Consider the following 15391-nt stretch of genomic DNA (forward strand, 5'->3'; position numbering starts at 1 on the left):
ATGGGCGCCGCAGGGAGCGGAGTGCATCATTTCTCCCTCCAACTCTATTTTGATTTAGTCCCTACCCTCCCCTTCACTGTTTTGATCACACAGCACTGCCCTTTGATGTGAAGGGCAGTGTTTGTCACTGGCCACCTGGGTATTTTCCTATCTTCCTGGTGGTGGAAACTGAATAAAGATTCGTGCGCTTTGTGCCTTTCACTGTGTCTCACACCTGCACACACACACCATGGGTGCTGGGAAAAAAATAAGCACTACCGCACTTAGGTGGTAGTGTGGGGGTTTAAAGAAATAAAAAAAATAATAAATAAATAAATAAATAAATAAACAGGAGTGTCATCCTCTGCTTTTGGTTGCACTTCAGTCCCACGCTACTGATCTTTGGGCACCCGGTACGGAGGAGGGAGGGCAGGTCTGAAGACCTCCTTGTGGGTCTGCTCCTGGGCCTGGCCAAACTAGCCATTAACAGGCCCAGGCAGCGGGCCGTGGAGTGGGTCGTTAGGGCCGACTGCCTGCCCCTCTTCCGCGGTTACGTTAAGAGCCCGGGTGTCCTTGGAGAAGGAGCACACGGTGTCCACCAACACCCTGCAGTTGTTCAGGGAGAGGTGGGCGCCACAGAGAGTGGAGTGCATCATTCCTCCCTCCAACTCTATTTTGATTTAGTCCCTACACTCCCCTTCACTGTTTTGATCACTCAGCACTGCCCTTTGATGTGAAGGGCAGTGCTTGTCACTGGCCACCCGGGTGTTTTCCTATCTTCCTGGTGGTGGGAATTGAATAAAGATTCAAAAAAATAAATAAAAAATAACCAGGAGTGAGTACGGAGGGTACTGAAGAAGGGCTTATGCCCGAAACGTCGATTCTCCTGTTCCCTGGATGCTGCCTGACCTGCTGCGCTTTTCCAGCAACACATTTCCAGCTGAGTACGGAGGGTGGCTGGAGACTGGAAGGCCGACAACCAGCTCATAGAAAGGTGGCCTGGGGTAGTCTGGTTAGTATGTGGGGCAACTGGAGTTGGGTGGTCGATAACCAGCCTGGAGGAAAGTGGGCCTGGGGAAAGTCGGTTAGTACACAGGGAAGCTGGAGACCAGAAGCAGTTGACTGTTCTGAAGGAAGACTAGCCAAGGACGATCCGAATAGTATGCAGCATGAACTGGTGTTAGTGTCTTTTCCCAGCTATATTGGGTCTGTGTTCTATGCACTGTTTCTCATTTGGTTGCAGTGTCTTGTCTGTGTTTGTTACTATTACCTTTGACTGAAAGTGGGATTTGAGGTTTGTCCTCATCTCTCTGAAAACTGGATGTACAGTGAGGTTTGGCTTTGTGGCCCTTTCTCTTGTATAATGCTTTTTCTTTGTGAACTGCTGCTTTCTGTTCATTAACTGTATTTTGTACTGTTTAATAAAATAAAAAAAGGTGCGTCAGGGGTTCTGTGTACTGTAGGAGCTAGCTGTGTCAGTGTCTTCTGCTATGCCTAAATAAATAATGGGTGGCGGGGGGAGATAAAATGTTGGCCTTTGTAGAGTTATTTCATTTTGTAACAAAATTCATACACTCACGATGGACCGAATGGCTGCCTTCTGCGCCCGAGCAACTCTATGATCCTCTAAAACAGTGGACTTTAGCTTCTCAATGATAGGGACCGGAGATGGGTCACAACCAATATAACTGTTACCAGGGGCAACCTTTCAATTTTCACCTCCAATCCGTGCTCCAACAGTGAGAGGAGCAGGCAAGGAAATCGGCGTCAGTCAGAAAAAAAAACCACTGGACGTGAAAGAGGAGCGAGGGAGCACTTCTTAAGTCGCCAGGGAATTAAAACAGAAACAGGGAAATTACGTCTATGGAACAGGGAACTTCCTTTTGTCATTGGGAGGCTCGCTCCCGGAAATGACGCGAAGTTTGCATTAGTAACCGTTGCCAAGGCAGTGGTTGTTGGGACTGTAGGGGTACTGCATCACCTAAGTTTTACTCTCGGTTCCAGTTATTAGCTAAGCTGTAGCAATGGCGACTGTCTTGCCACAACAGGACAATAGCAACACGTACACATTCTCGAGCCGCCCGAGAGCGCTGCAGGAAAGGAGGAAATATCGGCAGGAGCAGCAGCAGTGAGTAACGGGGAAAGAGACAAATGGAAAGTAGGAGTCGGGCAGAGAGCAGCACTGAGGAATGGGGTAAAAAGAGGACATCGGAGGGTAGCATTGAGGGGGAAGGGCAGGCCAGAGGATGACATTCGGGAGAGGGGTGGAACACCCGGGTAAAGGGTGGCATTAAGGGAGTGAAATTGAAGGGTAAGAGAGATGGGCTGAAGGATAGTAAGTGAGGCAAAGAAGTGCATTGTTGAGTGAAGTTATCATCAGCATAGGACTGCTGTCTAATTAAGCCACCATTCATGTAGTGGTTTAACCTGAGGGTCACCATGCCTCAGGTGAGAGAAGGTGAGTTCTTCATGGTAACCTCAGCTGGTATGGAATTTAACTTATGTTGTTGCCATTGCAAGCTAGTCACCGAGCCTGATTTCTCCAATTTATAGCTTTCATTCCCTGTTGGCATAAAATGTCACCTGCATGATGCAGCTTCTCCACGTCCTGGTGGTTATGGGGATGGACCAGGTGATGGAGGAATTTAAAAGTTTAAAAATTAGGGTTGCTAAACTGAAGTGTTGTCAGATCAGGAGTCATGCAAATTCAACAAACTTGAGTGGGCAGTGAACAGGATATGCAGCAAATTAAGATATAACTGTGCTTTGAATGAGCAAATGTTGTGTATGTGAATGACTTGTCAGATGGGCATGAAATAGTTAAGTGTGATGATAACATTGGCATGGATGAAGTCTTAGTGATATTTCTGCTTGATGGCAGTGATATGCAGGAGGATGCAAGTAGTTTTAGTGATGGTAAGAATAAGTGGTTATGTGTTAATTACCGTTTGAAACATCGGTTATTCTGGCCTTGTTCTGCTTAAAATAATTGTAAGGAATTGAAGCAGTGTTCAAGGAGAAGTGCTTGTGGTATGGACAAAAGTGAGTTCCATTTTCTCAATATTTCCTTGGAAAACATTTCCCTTCATTCAATATTGAATGTTCAATCATCAATGTGACAAATCAGCCTGTAGAGAGTTTTGAAGCAAGGGCGGTGAGGTAGAAGTAAGAATCAAGCTCAGATCTGGAATAAGATATTTTTGGACGCTATACCAAAGGATTAGATGTTATGGATTCAAGAATATATTCTTGGACTCCAGAGCTTAAAGTGAATAATTGAGAGAAAAACCATTTCAGATGAATCGTTGCCCATGATTCCATAGATAAGAATAGAAGTTCCCCTCCAAGCCACTCACCATCCTGACTTGGAAATATGTCATTTCAGTGTCATTGGGTTAATATGCTGGAACTCCTTCCTTCATGGCATTATAGGTATACCTACACAAAATGGATTGCGTGGTTCAAGACAGCTCACTACCACCTTCTATGGGGCAACTTAGGTGGGCAATAAATGCTGGCCCAGCCAGTCTCAGCATATCCCATGAATGAATTTAAAAACAAACTGACTACAACTCCACATAGCTGGACAATAAAGGAGTCTTTAGGGTAGGGTGTAATAGTCAATTGTGTTGAAGACTATGGATAGGTTAAGAAGGAAGAGGTTGAGAGAATTTACAGGGATAAAGATAATCTGAACATTCCACAGTATGGAAGGAAGGTGGGAGTTGGGTCCTGGTGCCTGTGTGAGGAGGGAGTAGGGCTAGGTGGGCACGAATGGAGTCAGGCAGAGGCACCAGGAGCTGGGGTGGAGGTGGGAGTACTTGGACAAGGTCTGGGAAGGGAGTGAAGCCAGTACAGCTAGGGGTGAAAGCAGAAGAACAATTGAGACCTGGGGAGTGTAGAGCAGAAGCAAGTGTCGTAAGGGAATAAAGGTGTTATTTTCAGGAGCACAGTTGAACTCTGGGATATGATGAGATGGGGCCAAAGTTGATGGGAGTTAGGCCAAACCCTGGAGAGGGAAGTTGTCCCTGAGATGAGAGATGTGTGAGCTTTTATTAAGGAGGCGAAACTGACAAAATATGGGTGGAGCAGAGATGGTCGAGATCATGAGTGGGGTAAAATTTGATGGAAAGAGTATACTGGAAAATTGGGCTGTGCTTAGTATATGGGTTGCCTGATTTGGATGGCTTGCAAAGTGCAGAGGGAAGTGGATATTAAGATGGTGGAAGTGTTCTCTGTAATCTTCCAAATGTTCCCGAGATATGGGGGGTGGTGTGCCAAAGTTGGCACATAACAAATGTGACATCCTTCTTCAAGAAAAGTTACAAGGACATTCCTGATTACTCAAATGTTGCTTAATATTAATAGTGGGTAGGTTCCAGAAACAATCAGATGGAAAAAAACATTCAGACAATTGAAGAGGTTTCAGTTAATTGAGGAAATCCAGTAATGATTTGTAGAAGATGGATCATGCCTAACTAATCTAATTGAGTTCTTTAGATGAATTAAATGAGAGGAGAATTCAATGAATGCACTCTGAATGGATTTTAAGAAAACATTTGACAACATGCCGCGTAAAAGTGGCAAACAAAACTGAGGTTTATGAAGAAGTAAATTTATAGTATTGTTTTAATCTTTCAATTCCAAAATCTCTTCACAATTGAAGAGAAGTGAAAAGGGAATGAGCTTTGTGTCGAAAAAGATGGGGTGGAGGAGCAATTGGAAATGGAACAGAAGGAAATATCAGGAAAACGTGCTGTCAAAATCATATTGAAGAAGGATGTAGTTGAGACTTTGGGTTGGCTAAAAACTGTGAAAGAAGCCAATGGATAGGCTATCTATCTGTACTTGGTAGCAAGAAGCACTGACTATCCTTCTGACCCTCCTTAGATGCACGTGCTTGAGATCTGAAAATTGCCCCATTATTTACATCATATAGAAGGATAAACCTAATGTCTACAGTCCTGTCAGCTTAATTTTTGGAGTGCAAGTGATTTTATAAGTGATAATCTGGGACAAAATTGACACCCTTGGACAAATGTGGCTTGATTTAAGGAAAACCAGAAAGAATTTTTTTAAACATGGATGAGATTTAACTTCTGTTTAACATTTTTGTGGTAGTGCAGTTAATATGGCTGTGTATATTTCTAAGAAGTTTTTGCTAAGTACAACAAACAAGTTTGTGAGCCAAATAAAATCCATGAAATATAGGTGACAGTGACAGTATGGAGGCAAAGTTAGCTGTGTCAGGAAACTGTAGTTGTAAGCCATTGTTTCTCTGACAGGAGTTAGGAATGCTCATCATTCATAGTGTTTTACTTTTGTCTTTACAATGGTGTTTCATAGGGACCAGTAGTAGAACTACTGATTTTCTTGATCCATATTGGTGACTTAGACTTGAATATACTGGGCACAACTTCAACATTTGTGAATGACCTCCAGAATGAGAAAAGTTTATGAACTATGGGGCAAGGCTTTTTAAGATGCTTTTCCTTTTCAACACAATTTGAGGCCGCCAATCCAAAAATTCTAAGCAACAGGTGAAGCTAACTGGTATATGTGAGACTAGATAAGAGGAAAAAGGATGAGTACATAAGGTCTAGGCGACTGAAGACAGACAAAGCTTTGGAAGAATATCAGGAATGTAGGACCAATGAGATATCCTTAGCGAGCAGGGTTAAGGAAAACCCCAAAGCCTTTTTTTCATATATAAGGAGCAAGAGGGTAATCAGGGAAAGGGTTGGCCCACTTGAGGACAAAGGAGGACAGATATGCGTGGAGTCAGAGAAAATGGGTGAGATTCTTAATGAGTACTTTGCATTGATATTCACTGAGGAGAGGGACATGGCGGATGTTGAGGTTAGGGATAGATTTTTGATTACTCTACGTTAGGTCGGCATAAGGAGGGAGAAAGTGTTGTGTATTCTAAAAGGCATTAAGGTGAACGAGTCCCCAGGTCAGGATGGGATCTATCCCAGGTTACTGAAGGAAGTGAGAGAGGAAATAGCTGGGGCTTTAATAGCTATCTTTGCGGCATCCTTGAAAACGGGAGAGGTCACAGAGGGTGTGGGGCAGTCCAGAACGAGAGAGCATAAATTTAAGGTGAGAGGGGAAAGATATAAAAGAGACCCAAGGGGCAACCTTTTCATGCAGAAGGTGGTACGTGTATGGAATAAGCTGCCAGAGGAACTGGTGGAGGCTGGTACAATTGCAACATTTAAAAGGCATTTGGATGGGTATATGAATAGGTAGGGTTTGGAGGGGTCGGGTGCTGGCAGGTGGGACTAGATTGGGTTGGGATATCTGGTTGGCGTGGATGGGTTGAACCCGACGGTCTGTTTCAATGCTGTACATCTCTATGACTGTATGACTAGAGAATTGCTAATGTTGTCCCCTTGTTTAAGAAGGGTAGCAGGAATAATCCAGGTAATTGCAGACTGTCAACTTGCCGACAGTGGTAGGGAAGCTACTAGAGAAGATACTAAGAGATAGGATATATACCCACTTGGAAGAAAATGGGCTTATCAGTGATAGACAGCATGGTTTTGTGTAGGGAAGGTTATGTCTTACAAACCTAATAGAATTCTTTGAAGAGGTGACAAAGTTGATTGAGGAAAGGGATGTAGATGTCATACACATGGACCTGAGTAAGGCGTTTGATAAGGTTCCCCATGGTAGGCTGATGAAGAAGGTAAGGCTGCTTGAGGTCCAGAGTGTTCTAGCTAGATGGCTAGAGAACTGGTTGAGTAACAGGAGACAGTAGTAGTGGAATAGTGCTTCTCAAAATGGAGGTCTGTGATCAATGGTGTTCCACAGAGATCCGTGCTGGGACCACTATTTTTTGTGATATATGTAAATGATTTGGAGGAAGGTGTAGATTGCCTCGTTAACAAGTTTGCAGATGACACTAAGATTGGTGGAGTAGTAGACAGTGAAGGCGACTGTCAGAGAATACAGCAGAATATAGATAGATTGGAGAGTTGGGCAGAGAAATGGCAGACGAAGTGCAATCCAGACAAATGCGAGGTGATATGTTTTGGAAGATGCAATTCCAGAGCAAACTATACAGTAAATGGAAAATTGATGTACAGAGAGATTTGGATGTTCAGGTCCATTGTGAAGGTGGCAATGCAGGTCAGTAGAGTGGTCAAGAAGGCATAAGGCATGCTTTCCTCATCAGACAGGGTATTGAGTACAAGAGTTGGCAGTTCATGTTACAGTTGGATAAGACTTTGGGTCGGCCTCATTTGGAATACTGCAGACAGTTCTGGTTGCGACATTACCAAAAGGATGTGGATGCTTTGGAGAGGGTGCAGAGGAGGTTCGCCGGGATGTTGCCTGGTAGTGGGGGGGTGCTAGGTATGAGGAGAGATTGGAGTTGATTAGGATTGTTTTCATTGGAAAGAAGGAGGATGAGGGGGGGACCTCATACAAAATCATGAGGTGTAGCCAGGATGGATAGCAAGAAACTTTTTTTCCCAAAGTGGAGGACTCACATACTAGGGGTCACAAGTTCAAAGTGAAAAGAGAAAAGTTTAGGGGAGTTATATGTGGAAATTTCTTCACGCAGAGGGTGGTGGGTATCTGGAATGCATTGCCAGCAGAGATGGTAGGGACAGGAATAATAGTGTCATTTAAGATACATCTAGACAGATACATGAATGGGCAGGGAGCAAAGAGATACAGAACCTTACAAAATAGGCAACAGGTTTAGATAGAGGATCTGGCTCGGCACAGGCTTGGAAGGCCAAAGTGTTCTTATGCTGTAATGTTCTTTGTTCTTTGTTCTATTCTGCAGTAGCACCATAACTGATATTTGTCACAGACTGGATGCTGCCATCGATCCAAAAGATGTTCTGCATTTCTCTCATGAATAATTTGTATATAAATTTCAGAGCATTACCAGCATAAAGCCCAAGTTTCCCAGTGATGGTCCAATCATTAGACAAAGGAGCAGAAATATGGCATTCAGCCCATCAAGGTTGCTCAGCAATTGAAGAAGATCATGGCTCATCTGATGATCCTCCATGCCTATATAATAAAATAATACAAATGCTAGAAATCTGAAACAGAAAATGCTAGAGAACCTCAACAGGACTAGCAGAGTAGCAAGAGAAAGTAGAGTAGCAAGAGAAAAACAGTGTTCTTGTTTGAAATCAGTTATGATTCTTCAGAACTGAGAGGTGTTGTATAATAGGATTTTTTAAATACTTCTGACAAACACAGAGGAGGAGCAAGAAGGCAGGTGGTGTAGAGGCCCAGGGCAAAAGACAAAGAAATGCTAACAGCAGAGAAATAAAAAAATGAGTTGTAAAATGGGTGTAAATTTGCAGTGTGAAAGGGAAAGCGTTAGTCCCAGTCAAATGGCGCTGGAAAAGTACAACAACATCCAAGGAGCAGGAGAGTTGATGTTTTGGGCATAAGCCCTTCATCCCATCTATTAAGTGCAGAGTAAACAAGACATGGCTATGTTTTACTGGGTGTGGGGATAGGCAGTGTTCTCTTTCTTAAACAAAAGACACAAAGTAGTCAGTTTCTGAGGGAGTGTCACTGAACCTGAAACATTAAGACCAACTGAGTTTCTCCAGCAGTTAATTTTTGTTTGATTTCCAGCATCCACAGTTCTTTGTTTCAGTTTTTGAAGTTATTGAATTCAATATTGAGACTGTAAAGTGCCTAAGTGGGAAATGAGGTGTTGTTCGGTGAACTTGCATTGTACTTCATTATAACGTTGCAGCACACCAAGGACAGAAATATAAACATGAGGACAAGGTGATTGATTAAAATAGCAAGCAATGGGAGATCTAGATCATTCCTACATTCAAAACTGTTGTTGTGCAAAGCAGTCACCTGGTGTTTGGTCTCATTTGAAGACTGTGGAGTTGGAAAAACACAACTGGCCAGGCAGCATACAGGATACAGGAGAATTGAGATTTTGAGCATAAGCCCTTCATCAGGACGGTGTTTGGTCTCAGCAGTGTAAAGGAGACTGCATTGTGAGCATTAAATGGAGTACACCAGCTTGAACTGCTTCACCTGGAAGATGTGTTTGGTGCCTTGGACAGTGAGGAGGGAAGAAGTGCATAGATAAGTTTTATCTCTTTTTACAATTGTGTTGGAAAGTGCTGTGGGCAATGAGAGTCTTGGGGATATGGAGCAGGGTGTCAGAGAGGGAGCACTCCTTGTGGAATGTTGACAGTGGAAGGAAGTGGAGGAAATGGCAGAGATTGGTCTTTTGAATACAGAGACTCATGAATGCCTTAGATTTCTAAGTATTAAGCATTCTATATTTTGCAGCCTTGAGTATATTTAATGACCTAGCATCAACAGCATTCTGAGGTAAACCATTCCATTGATTCATTAACCTCATATGTCTTGAATGTGCAACCCTTTTTCTGAGATCATACCCTCTGCTCCTCGACTCTCTCATAAGAGAAACAAACTTTATTAAACAGTACATTCCTTAAGCTGTTCCCAATAGGCAAAATTCTGAGTGCATTTAATCAGTCTGTGCTTGCAAAACTCTGAACATAGTGTTACATGTGATTCCATGATTGGATAGCATTTGCTGAACAATCCTAAGTTTGTGATGAATTACATTAACAATCAATTTAAGATCCAGTCGTGCTTGCAAATTATCCCTCTCATGCTTGCTAGAAGCCAGATATGCATGTCCTCAGCAGAAAAAATGTCCCCACATTACACCTTGTTTTGAATCAAATGAAAGCTTGAGAGATAATAGTTCTCTGCATTCTGCATGTCAATGTTTTGTACAATAAATGTCAACTTTCCATCCAGTCAGCACTTCATTCTCAGGCAGTATAAATTGTTGCACTGTTTGATACTTGACATTCTTGTCTAGATGTGTGTAACAGGAAATCTTCAACATTGCTTTTTTTTTCAGCAATATTCGAGTTCTGTATTGTATGATGAATAGCATGATGCTTAATTGGCAGCCAAACATCCATTTATCTAACATTAAAAAGATTATACTGTAATTAATAAAAATATTGGAAGACAATAGAAAAATAACATTTTAACAAAAACATCCCTGATGACTTTTATCCTGGGTTGCTTGTAGTAGTCTGGGAGATTAATGTTTTATTCCAAGAAACTCTAAGATAATCCTGAAGAATTGGTAAATTTTACGTGAAGGGGGACAAGGGCTGAGAGAGATTTCAGAAAGTGGATTAACAAAAAAACCTGGCTATTTTGGCATTCTGAAATCAAACATGAATATTGAGTTGTTTTGCAAGAGGCTTAATGCAGTCCAGCTGAATCTTTGCTAACTTAAAGTTGCTGTGCACTCAAATTTGCAACATTCAAAAACTCAAGTGTTTGGACCATTGGCAGAGTATTGACATTTCTTATACAGGATAACAAACTCTGCTTTGATGTCACAGCTACTTAGTAAAATAGATTTGGACCTTACTTAACTCTAAAGAGATTAATGGAACAGGCAAAGCCAGCAAATTAAATTACGGCACTGTGGTAACAGCTCATTCCTTTGTATTTCAGATGTCCAGCAGGATATTATGGAAACATCATGTATGACAGAAGGGTAGTACGAGGAAATACATATGCACAGCATACCCTCCCAGCGGTATGTGTACTGAAACTTATTTCCAGTTTTACTAAGTTAGATAATTTAGCAAAATGATGTGTGCTGATTTCTTAAACTGGCAATGCACTGGATTCAAAGGAGAATAAATTCTGTTCACAGTTGAAGACTTAGATACAAAAATATGATAGATGCTGGAATCCAAGGTAGACAAGCAGGAGGCTGGGAGAACGCAGCAAGCCAGGCAGCATGAAGAGGTTGAGAAGTCAATGGTTCAGTTGTAACCCTTCTTCAGGCCTGAAGAAGGATTACACCTGAAACATCGACTTCTCCACCTCCTGATGCTGCCTGGCTTGCTGTGTTCTTTCAGCCACCTGCTTGTCTACCACAGCTGAAGATTGGCAATTTCAGATTTAGTAGGTTCACACTTAAATTCATAGTTGTGTTCATAAATGTTGTGACTTTAAGTAAATTATAGGTTCACAAAGAGATCTATGTTAAAACTGGAATAAAAGCAAAATTCTGGAAATCTGAACCAAAAGCAGAGAATGAAATAAAATGATGATTGCTATTTCAGTTGACCAACTTGCTCACACACTAACATTTCTGTCCTACCCTGGCCTTGCTCTGATATTGCAACAAAGCAAAACACAAGCTCAAGTAACAACAACTCATCTTCTGCTTGGGCACTTTACATCCTTGTTGTCTCAGTACTGAATTAATTAACTTTAGAAACCAGATTATGTCTGTTCTCCATTTTTCTTATTCTCCCCCTCCTGTCCCCACAGTCATGTTGTATTTGTGTCTTGTTTAATTTCAGTTTAGTAGCAAGGACCAATTGTTTCCATTTCACAGCTTAATTTACACTTTTTTTCCCCTTTCTCCACTATTAACCCCTTTGTCATTTGCAGTGGACCCCAATACTATCTGCCAGTCTGCTCCTCCTCAGCCTGTCAAAGTAAAAGAGAGAAGCTATTTTCCAACACCTTTCAGCTCTGAAGAAGATTCACACCAGACTTGAAACATCAATTCTCTTTCTCTTCACAACTTGAGTTTCTTCAGCATTCTGTTTGTTGAAGTTAAAATTGGTGCTGTGTTCCTTTGGTTGCACCCACAGATGCGATATGTCAATTGTACAAGCTGAAATATTGTTCTGTATTCTTATATGAAATAATATGTACAGTTTTTCAAAAATCACAATTAAATAAACACATTCTATAAATGGAGGTAAGTTTGTTCCCTGTGATGGAAGGTTCATTTTTAGATGTTTCATCACCATACTAGGTAACATCAGCAGCACTGGTGGTATGGCCCACCTTTTATTTTTGTTGGTGATGCCATTTCCTGTGGTGATGTCATTTCCTGTTCTATTTCTCAGGGGGTGGTAAATGGGATCCAAGTCAAGTGTTTGTTGATAGAGTTCCGTTTGGAGTGCCATGCTTCTAGGAATTCTCATGTGTCTCTGTTTGGCTTGACCTAGGATAGGTGTGTTGTCCCAGTCGAAGTGGTGTCCTTCCTCATCTGTATGTAAAGATACTAGTGAGTCTTTTCAATGTCTTTTTGTGGCTAGTTGATGTTAATGTATCCTGGTGGCTAGTTTTCTGCCTTTGTCCAATTTAATGTTGGTTAAAGTTCTTGCAAGATATTTTGTAAATTACATTAGTTTTGCTTGTTTTTGTATAGGTTCTTTCAAGTTCATTGGCCGCTGTTTTAGTGTGTAGGTGAGTTTGTGGGCTACCATGATGCCAAGAGGTCTGACTTGTCTAGCACTCATTTCCAAGATATCTTAAATGTAGGGGAGTCCTTGGGCTATTCACCTTATCTGTGCCCCTCATGATTTTATAAACCTCTATAAGATCACTCCTCAGCCTCTGCCATTATAGGGAAGAAAGTCCCAGCCTATCCAGCCTCTTCTTATAACTCAAACTCTCCAATCGCAGCAATATCCTTGTATAATTTTTTTCTGTACCTTTTCCAGTTTAAGCAAGGCAACTACAATGTTACACAGTGAGGGGAATATTATAATTTTACAATGTTTTTAAACTTAAGACAATTAAAAAGGAAATAATATTTAACGTGGAAGCATTCTATCGGTACCTAGTTATAGAATTAGTTTGGGCTGAAGAGCACTAAGAGATGAGCAAAATAAGCTCAGTGGATTATGATAAAATGACTCCTTATTTTTGGTAAGGAGTCTGAATAAGCTAATTGCAATGGTGGAAGTCATCAAGAGGGATATTATAATAATTGAGAGCAAAAAAAATGTACAAGATAAACTAGATAATTAAAACCACAGATACTTGAGAAACTTGCAGGACAAAAACACTGGTATTTATTTATAAAAATTCAACACAAAATAAGTAATTTTTGAAGATGACTGCGTATCAGGTGTAATTCCAATTTTAAAAGAAAAATTGAAATAACTGAGGAAGTACTAGGTAAGTATCAGTGACAAGAAAGATATTGGAATTCCAGCTTAAAAAATATCCAGTGACAGAGCATTTAGGTGTGGAGAATGCAATGTGGGGGAGAAGCATGGATTTCTAAAAGGTCAGTTTTGTTGAATAATTAATTGAAGGAATTCAAGATGGTGGCAGAGTACGCAACATCTGGATTCCTCAGCCTGGGGATCGTCCATTCCATCTATTTTCTTTCTCTTTTCCTGTTCTTCTCTTTTTTAAAAAGACTGAAAGAAAACTTACCTTGGTGCAGCTGAGGGCCAGAGTAGAGGGGGCTTGGAGGCTGGCGTGGGAATAGTCACCAGGCCCTGACTAGAGTGGGGATAGTTGTTGGACTGGGGGCCAGTGCGAGGGTCAGCACCTTGCGAGCCCAGTCAGACCATGTCTGCATGCCTACATTGATCTGTTGCAGGCCCTTTATGAAAGGACTATAATATTAATCTTTTTAAAGTTATTTCTTAATTTTCTAACTTATACTATGAATACTGTAAGGTAATATAAGTTTTTCATTTCTCTAGTTTATATCTACGATTTGTACCTTGGTACTTTGTACCTAAGATGACATTGTAAACTGTTCACGGTGTACTTTTGTACTTGAGTACATGTGATAATAAATCTAATTCTGAATAACTGATTTAGACAAGAACAGTGCAGTTCTGCTAAACATTGACTTTCAAAGCCACTTTAAAATGGTATGTATGAAATTAAATAAAAGATCCCATTTTGTCTAGGGGCAATGATTAGATTCTCTTATTGGAGAGGGTCACTGCATGGCATTTGTGTGATATGAACGGTACTTGTGTAATGTTAAAATATTAAATTGGACTATCTCCCTGTAATTAAAGGGTTAAACTGTACTGTTTTCTTCCAGAAACTGAACATTCTGGAAGTGGGTGGGGACAACATTCATGCAGGAATGCGGATTTAGACAGCCATTTACTACTACTCTCCTACTATTATCAAATTAAACTCATTCAGTCCCTTCCATTCAGAAATACTTTCATAGTCATCCCCTAGCCAATCAGGTTCACTTGCATGATCATCCCCGATACTGAAGTATATCACACCTACATTTTCTGTGGAAGTAGAGGAACCAGAACTCATTTGCAAGGCAGCCCTGAAACTAGGACATATGACACCTATATTGTCTTGGGTAATCATGGAGTCAAGAAATCGTCTGCATAATGATTTCCCAGGATTAGGGCATTTACATTTACATTATCTCCAAGGATGACCTCATCCTACCACTGTACTGGGTAGCATGTGGTTATGGCCGGGGAGTGGCCAGATTACCTGTAAACATTACTAGTTGACCTGTATAACAGGAATGTGTTTTTCTTGTTCAGGGCCTCATTTTGACTCAACTTTACATGATCAGCAAAGAGTGCCAGAAGGGGTCACCAAGCTTGTACAAGCTTTAATAAACTTTAACTGTTTGCAGAAGGTGGTATGTGCAAATCACATCTCGTGTGTGAAATCTCGGGAAAAGAACGGCACGGTGGCTCAGTGGTTTGCACTGCTGCCTCACAGCACCAGGAACCTCTTTTCGATTCTAGCCTCGGGTGACTGTCTGTCTGTGTGGAATTTGCGCATTCTCACTGTGTCTGTGGGTTTCTTCCGGGTGCTCCGGTTTCCTCCCACAGTCTAAAGATGTCCAGGTCAGGTGAATTGGACATGCTAAATTCTCCATATTCAGGGATGTGTAGGTCCGATGCATTAATCAGGGGTAGATATAGGGTAGGGGGAGTGGGTCTGGGTAGTTTACTCTTCGGAGGATTGGTGTGGACTTGGTGGGCTGAAGGGTCAATTTCCACACTGTAGAGATTCTATGATTCCACTTGTCAGCTAAAACCTGGTATTGTCCATGTTTAGTTGCATTTGGTCATGGAATGCTTCACTATCTGAGGTAGAATCCCTACAGTACAGAAACAGGCCCTTCGGCCCAACAAATCCGCACCGACCTTCCAAAGAGTGACCCACGCAGACCAGTTCCCCTCTCACCTATTGTCCTATATTTACCCCTGACTAATGCAACTAACCTACACATCCCTGAACACTATGGGCAATTTAACGTGGCCAATTAACCTAACCTGCACATCTTTTGCTTGTGGGAGGAAGCCAGAGCACCCAGAGAAAACTCACACAGACACAAGGAGAATGTGTAAACTCGACACTGACAGTTGCCTGAAGTTGGAATCAAACCCAGCCCCTGGCGATGTGAGGCAGTAGTGCTAACCACAGCCACCATGCCACCCATGTCGTGAATGGTGTTGAGCATTGCTCAATTATTAGCGAACATCCACACTTCTGACCTTATCTGTTGGAAGGAAGGTCATTGAAGCAGTTGAAGAGAGTTGGTCCTAGGGTACTAGAAATGTCCCAGAACTGACAT

The 15391-nt window shown here is 41.7% G+C and overlaps 1 protein-coding gene across 2 annotated transcripts in view; it reads left to right on the forward strand.

Annotated features, from left to right (window-relative positions):
- The first annotated feature begins 1896 nt into the window (after positions 1 to 1896).
- The window catches only part of rsph3 (radial spoke head 3), a 74480-nt gene continuing 60985 nt past the window's right edge, over positions 1897 to 15391 (forward strand). The window contains exons 1-3 of one of the 2 annotated variants that reach the window (XM_043696169.1): positions 1898 to 2107; positions 8472 to 8474; positions 10498 to 10582. In XM_043696169.1, the coding sequence (XP_043552104.1) occupies positions 2004 to 2107; positions 8472 to 8474; positions 10498 to 10582 (192 nt within the window). In that variant the 5' untranslated portion in view covers positions 1898 to 2003. Of the gene's footprint in view, positions 2108 to 8471; positions 8475 to 10497; positions 10583 to 15391 lie in introns of both variants that reach the window. The other variant, XM_043696170.1, reaches the window with a different exon arrangement.

This window comes from Chiloscyllium plagiosum, chromosome 9 (genome assembly GCF_004010195.1).
Source record: "Chiloscyllium plagiosum isolate BGI_BamShark_2017 chromosome 9, ASM401019v2, whole genome shotgun sequence".
Taxonomy (NCBI): domain Eukaryota; kingdom Metazoa; phylum Chordata; class Chondrichthyes; order Orectolobiformes; family Hemiscylliidae; genus Chiloscyllium; species Chiloscyllium plagiosum.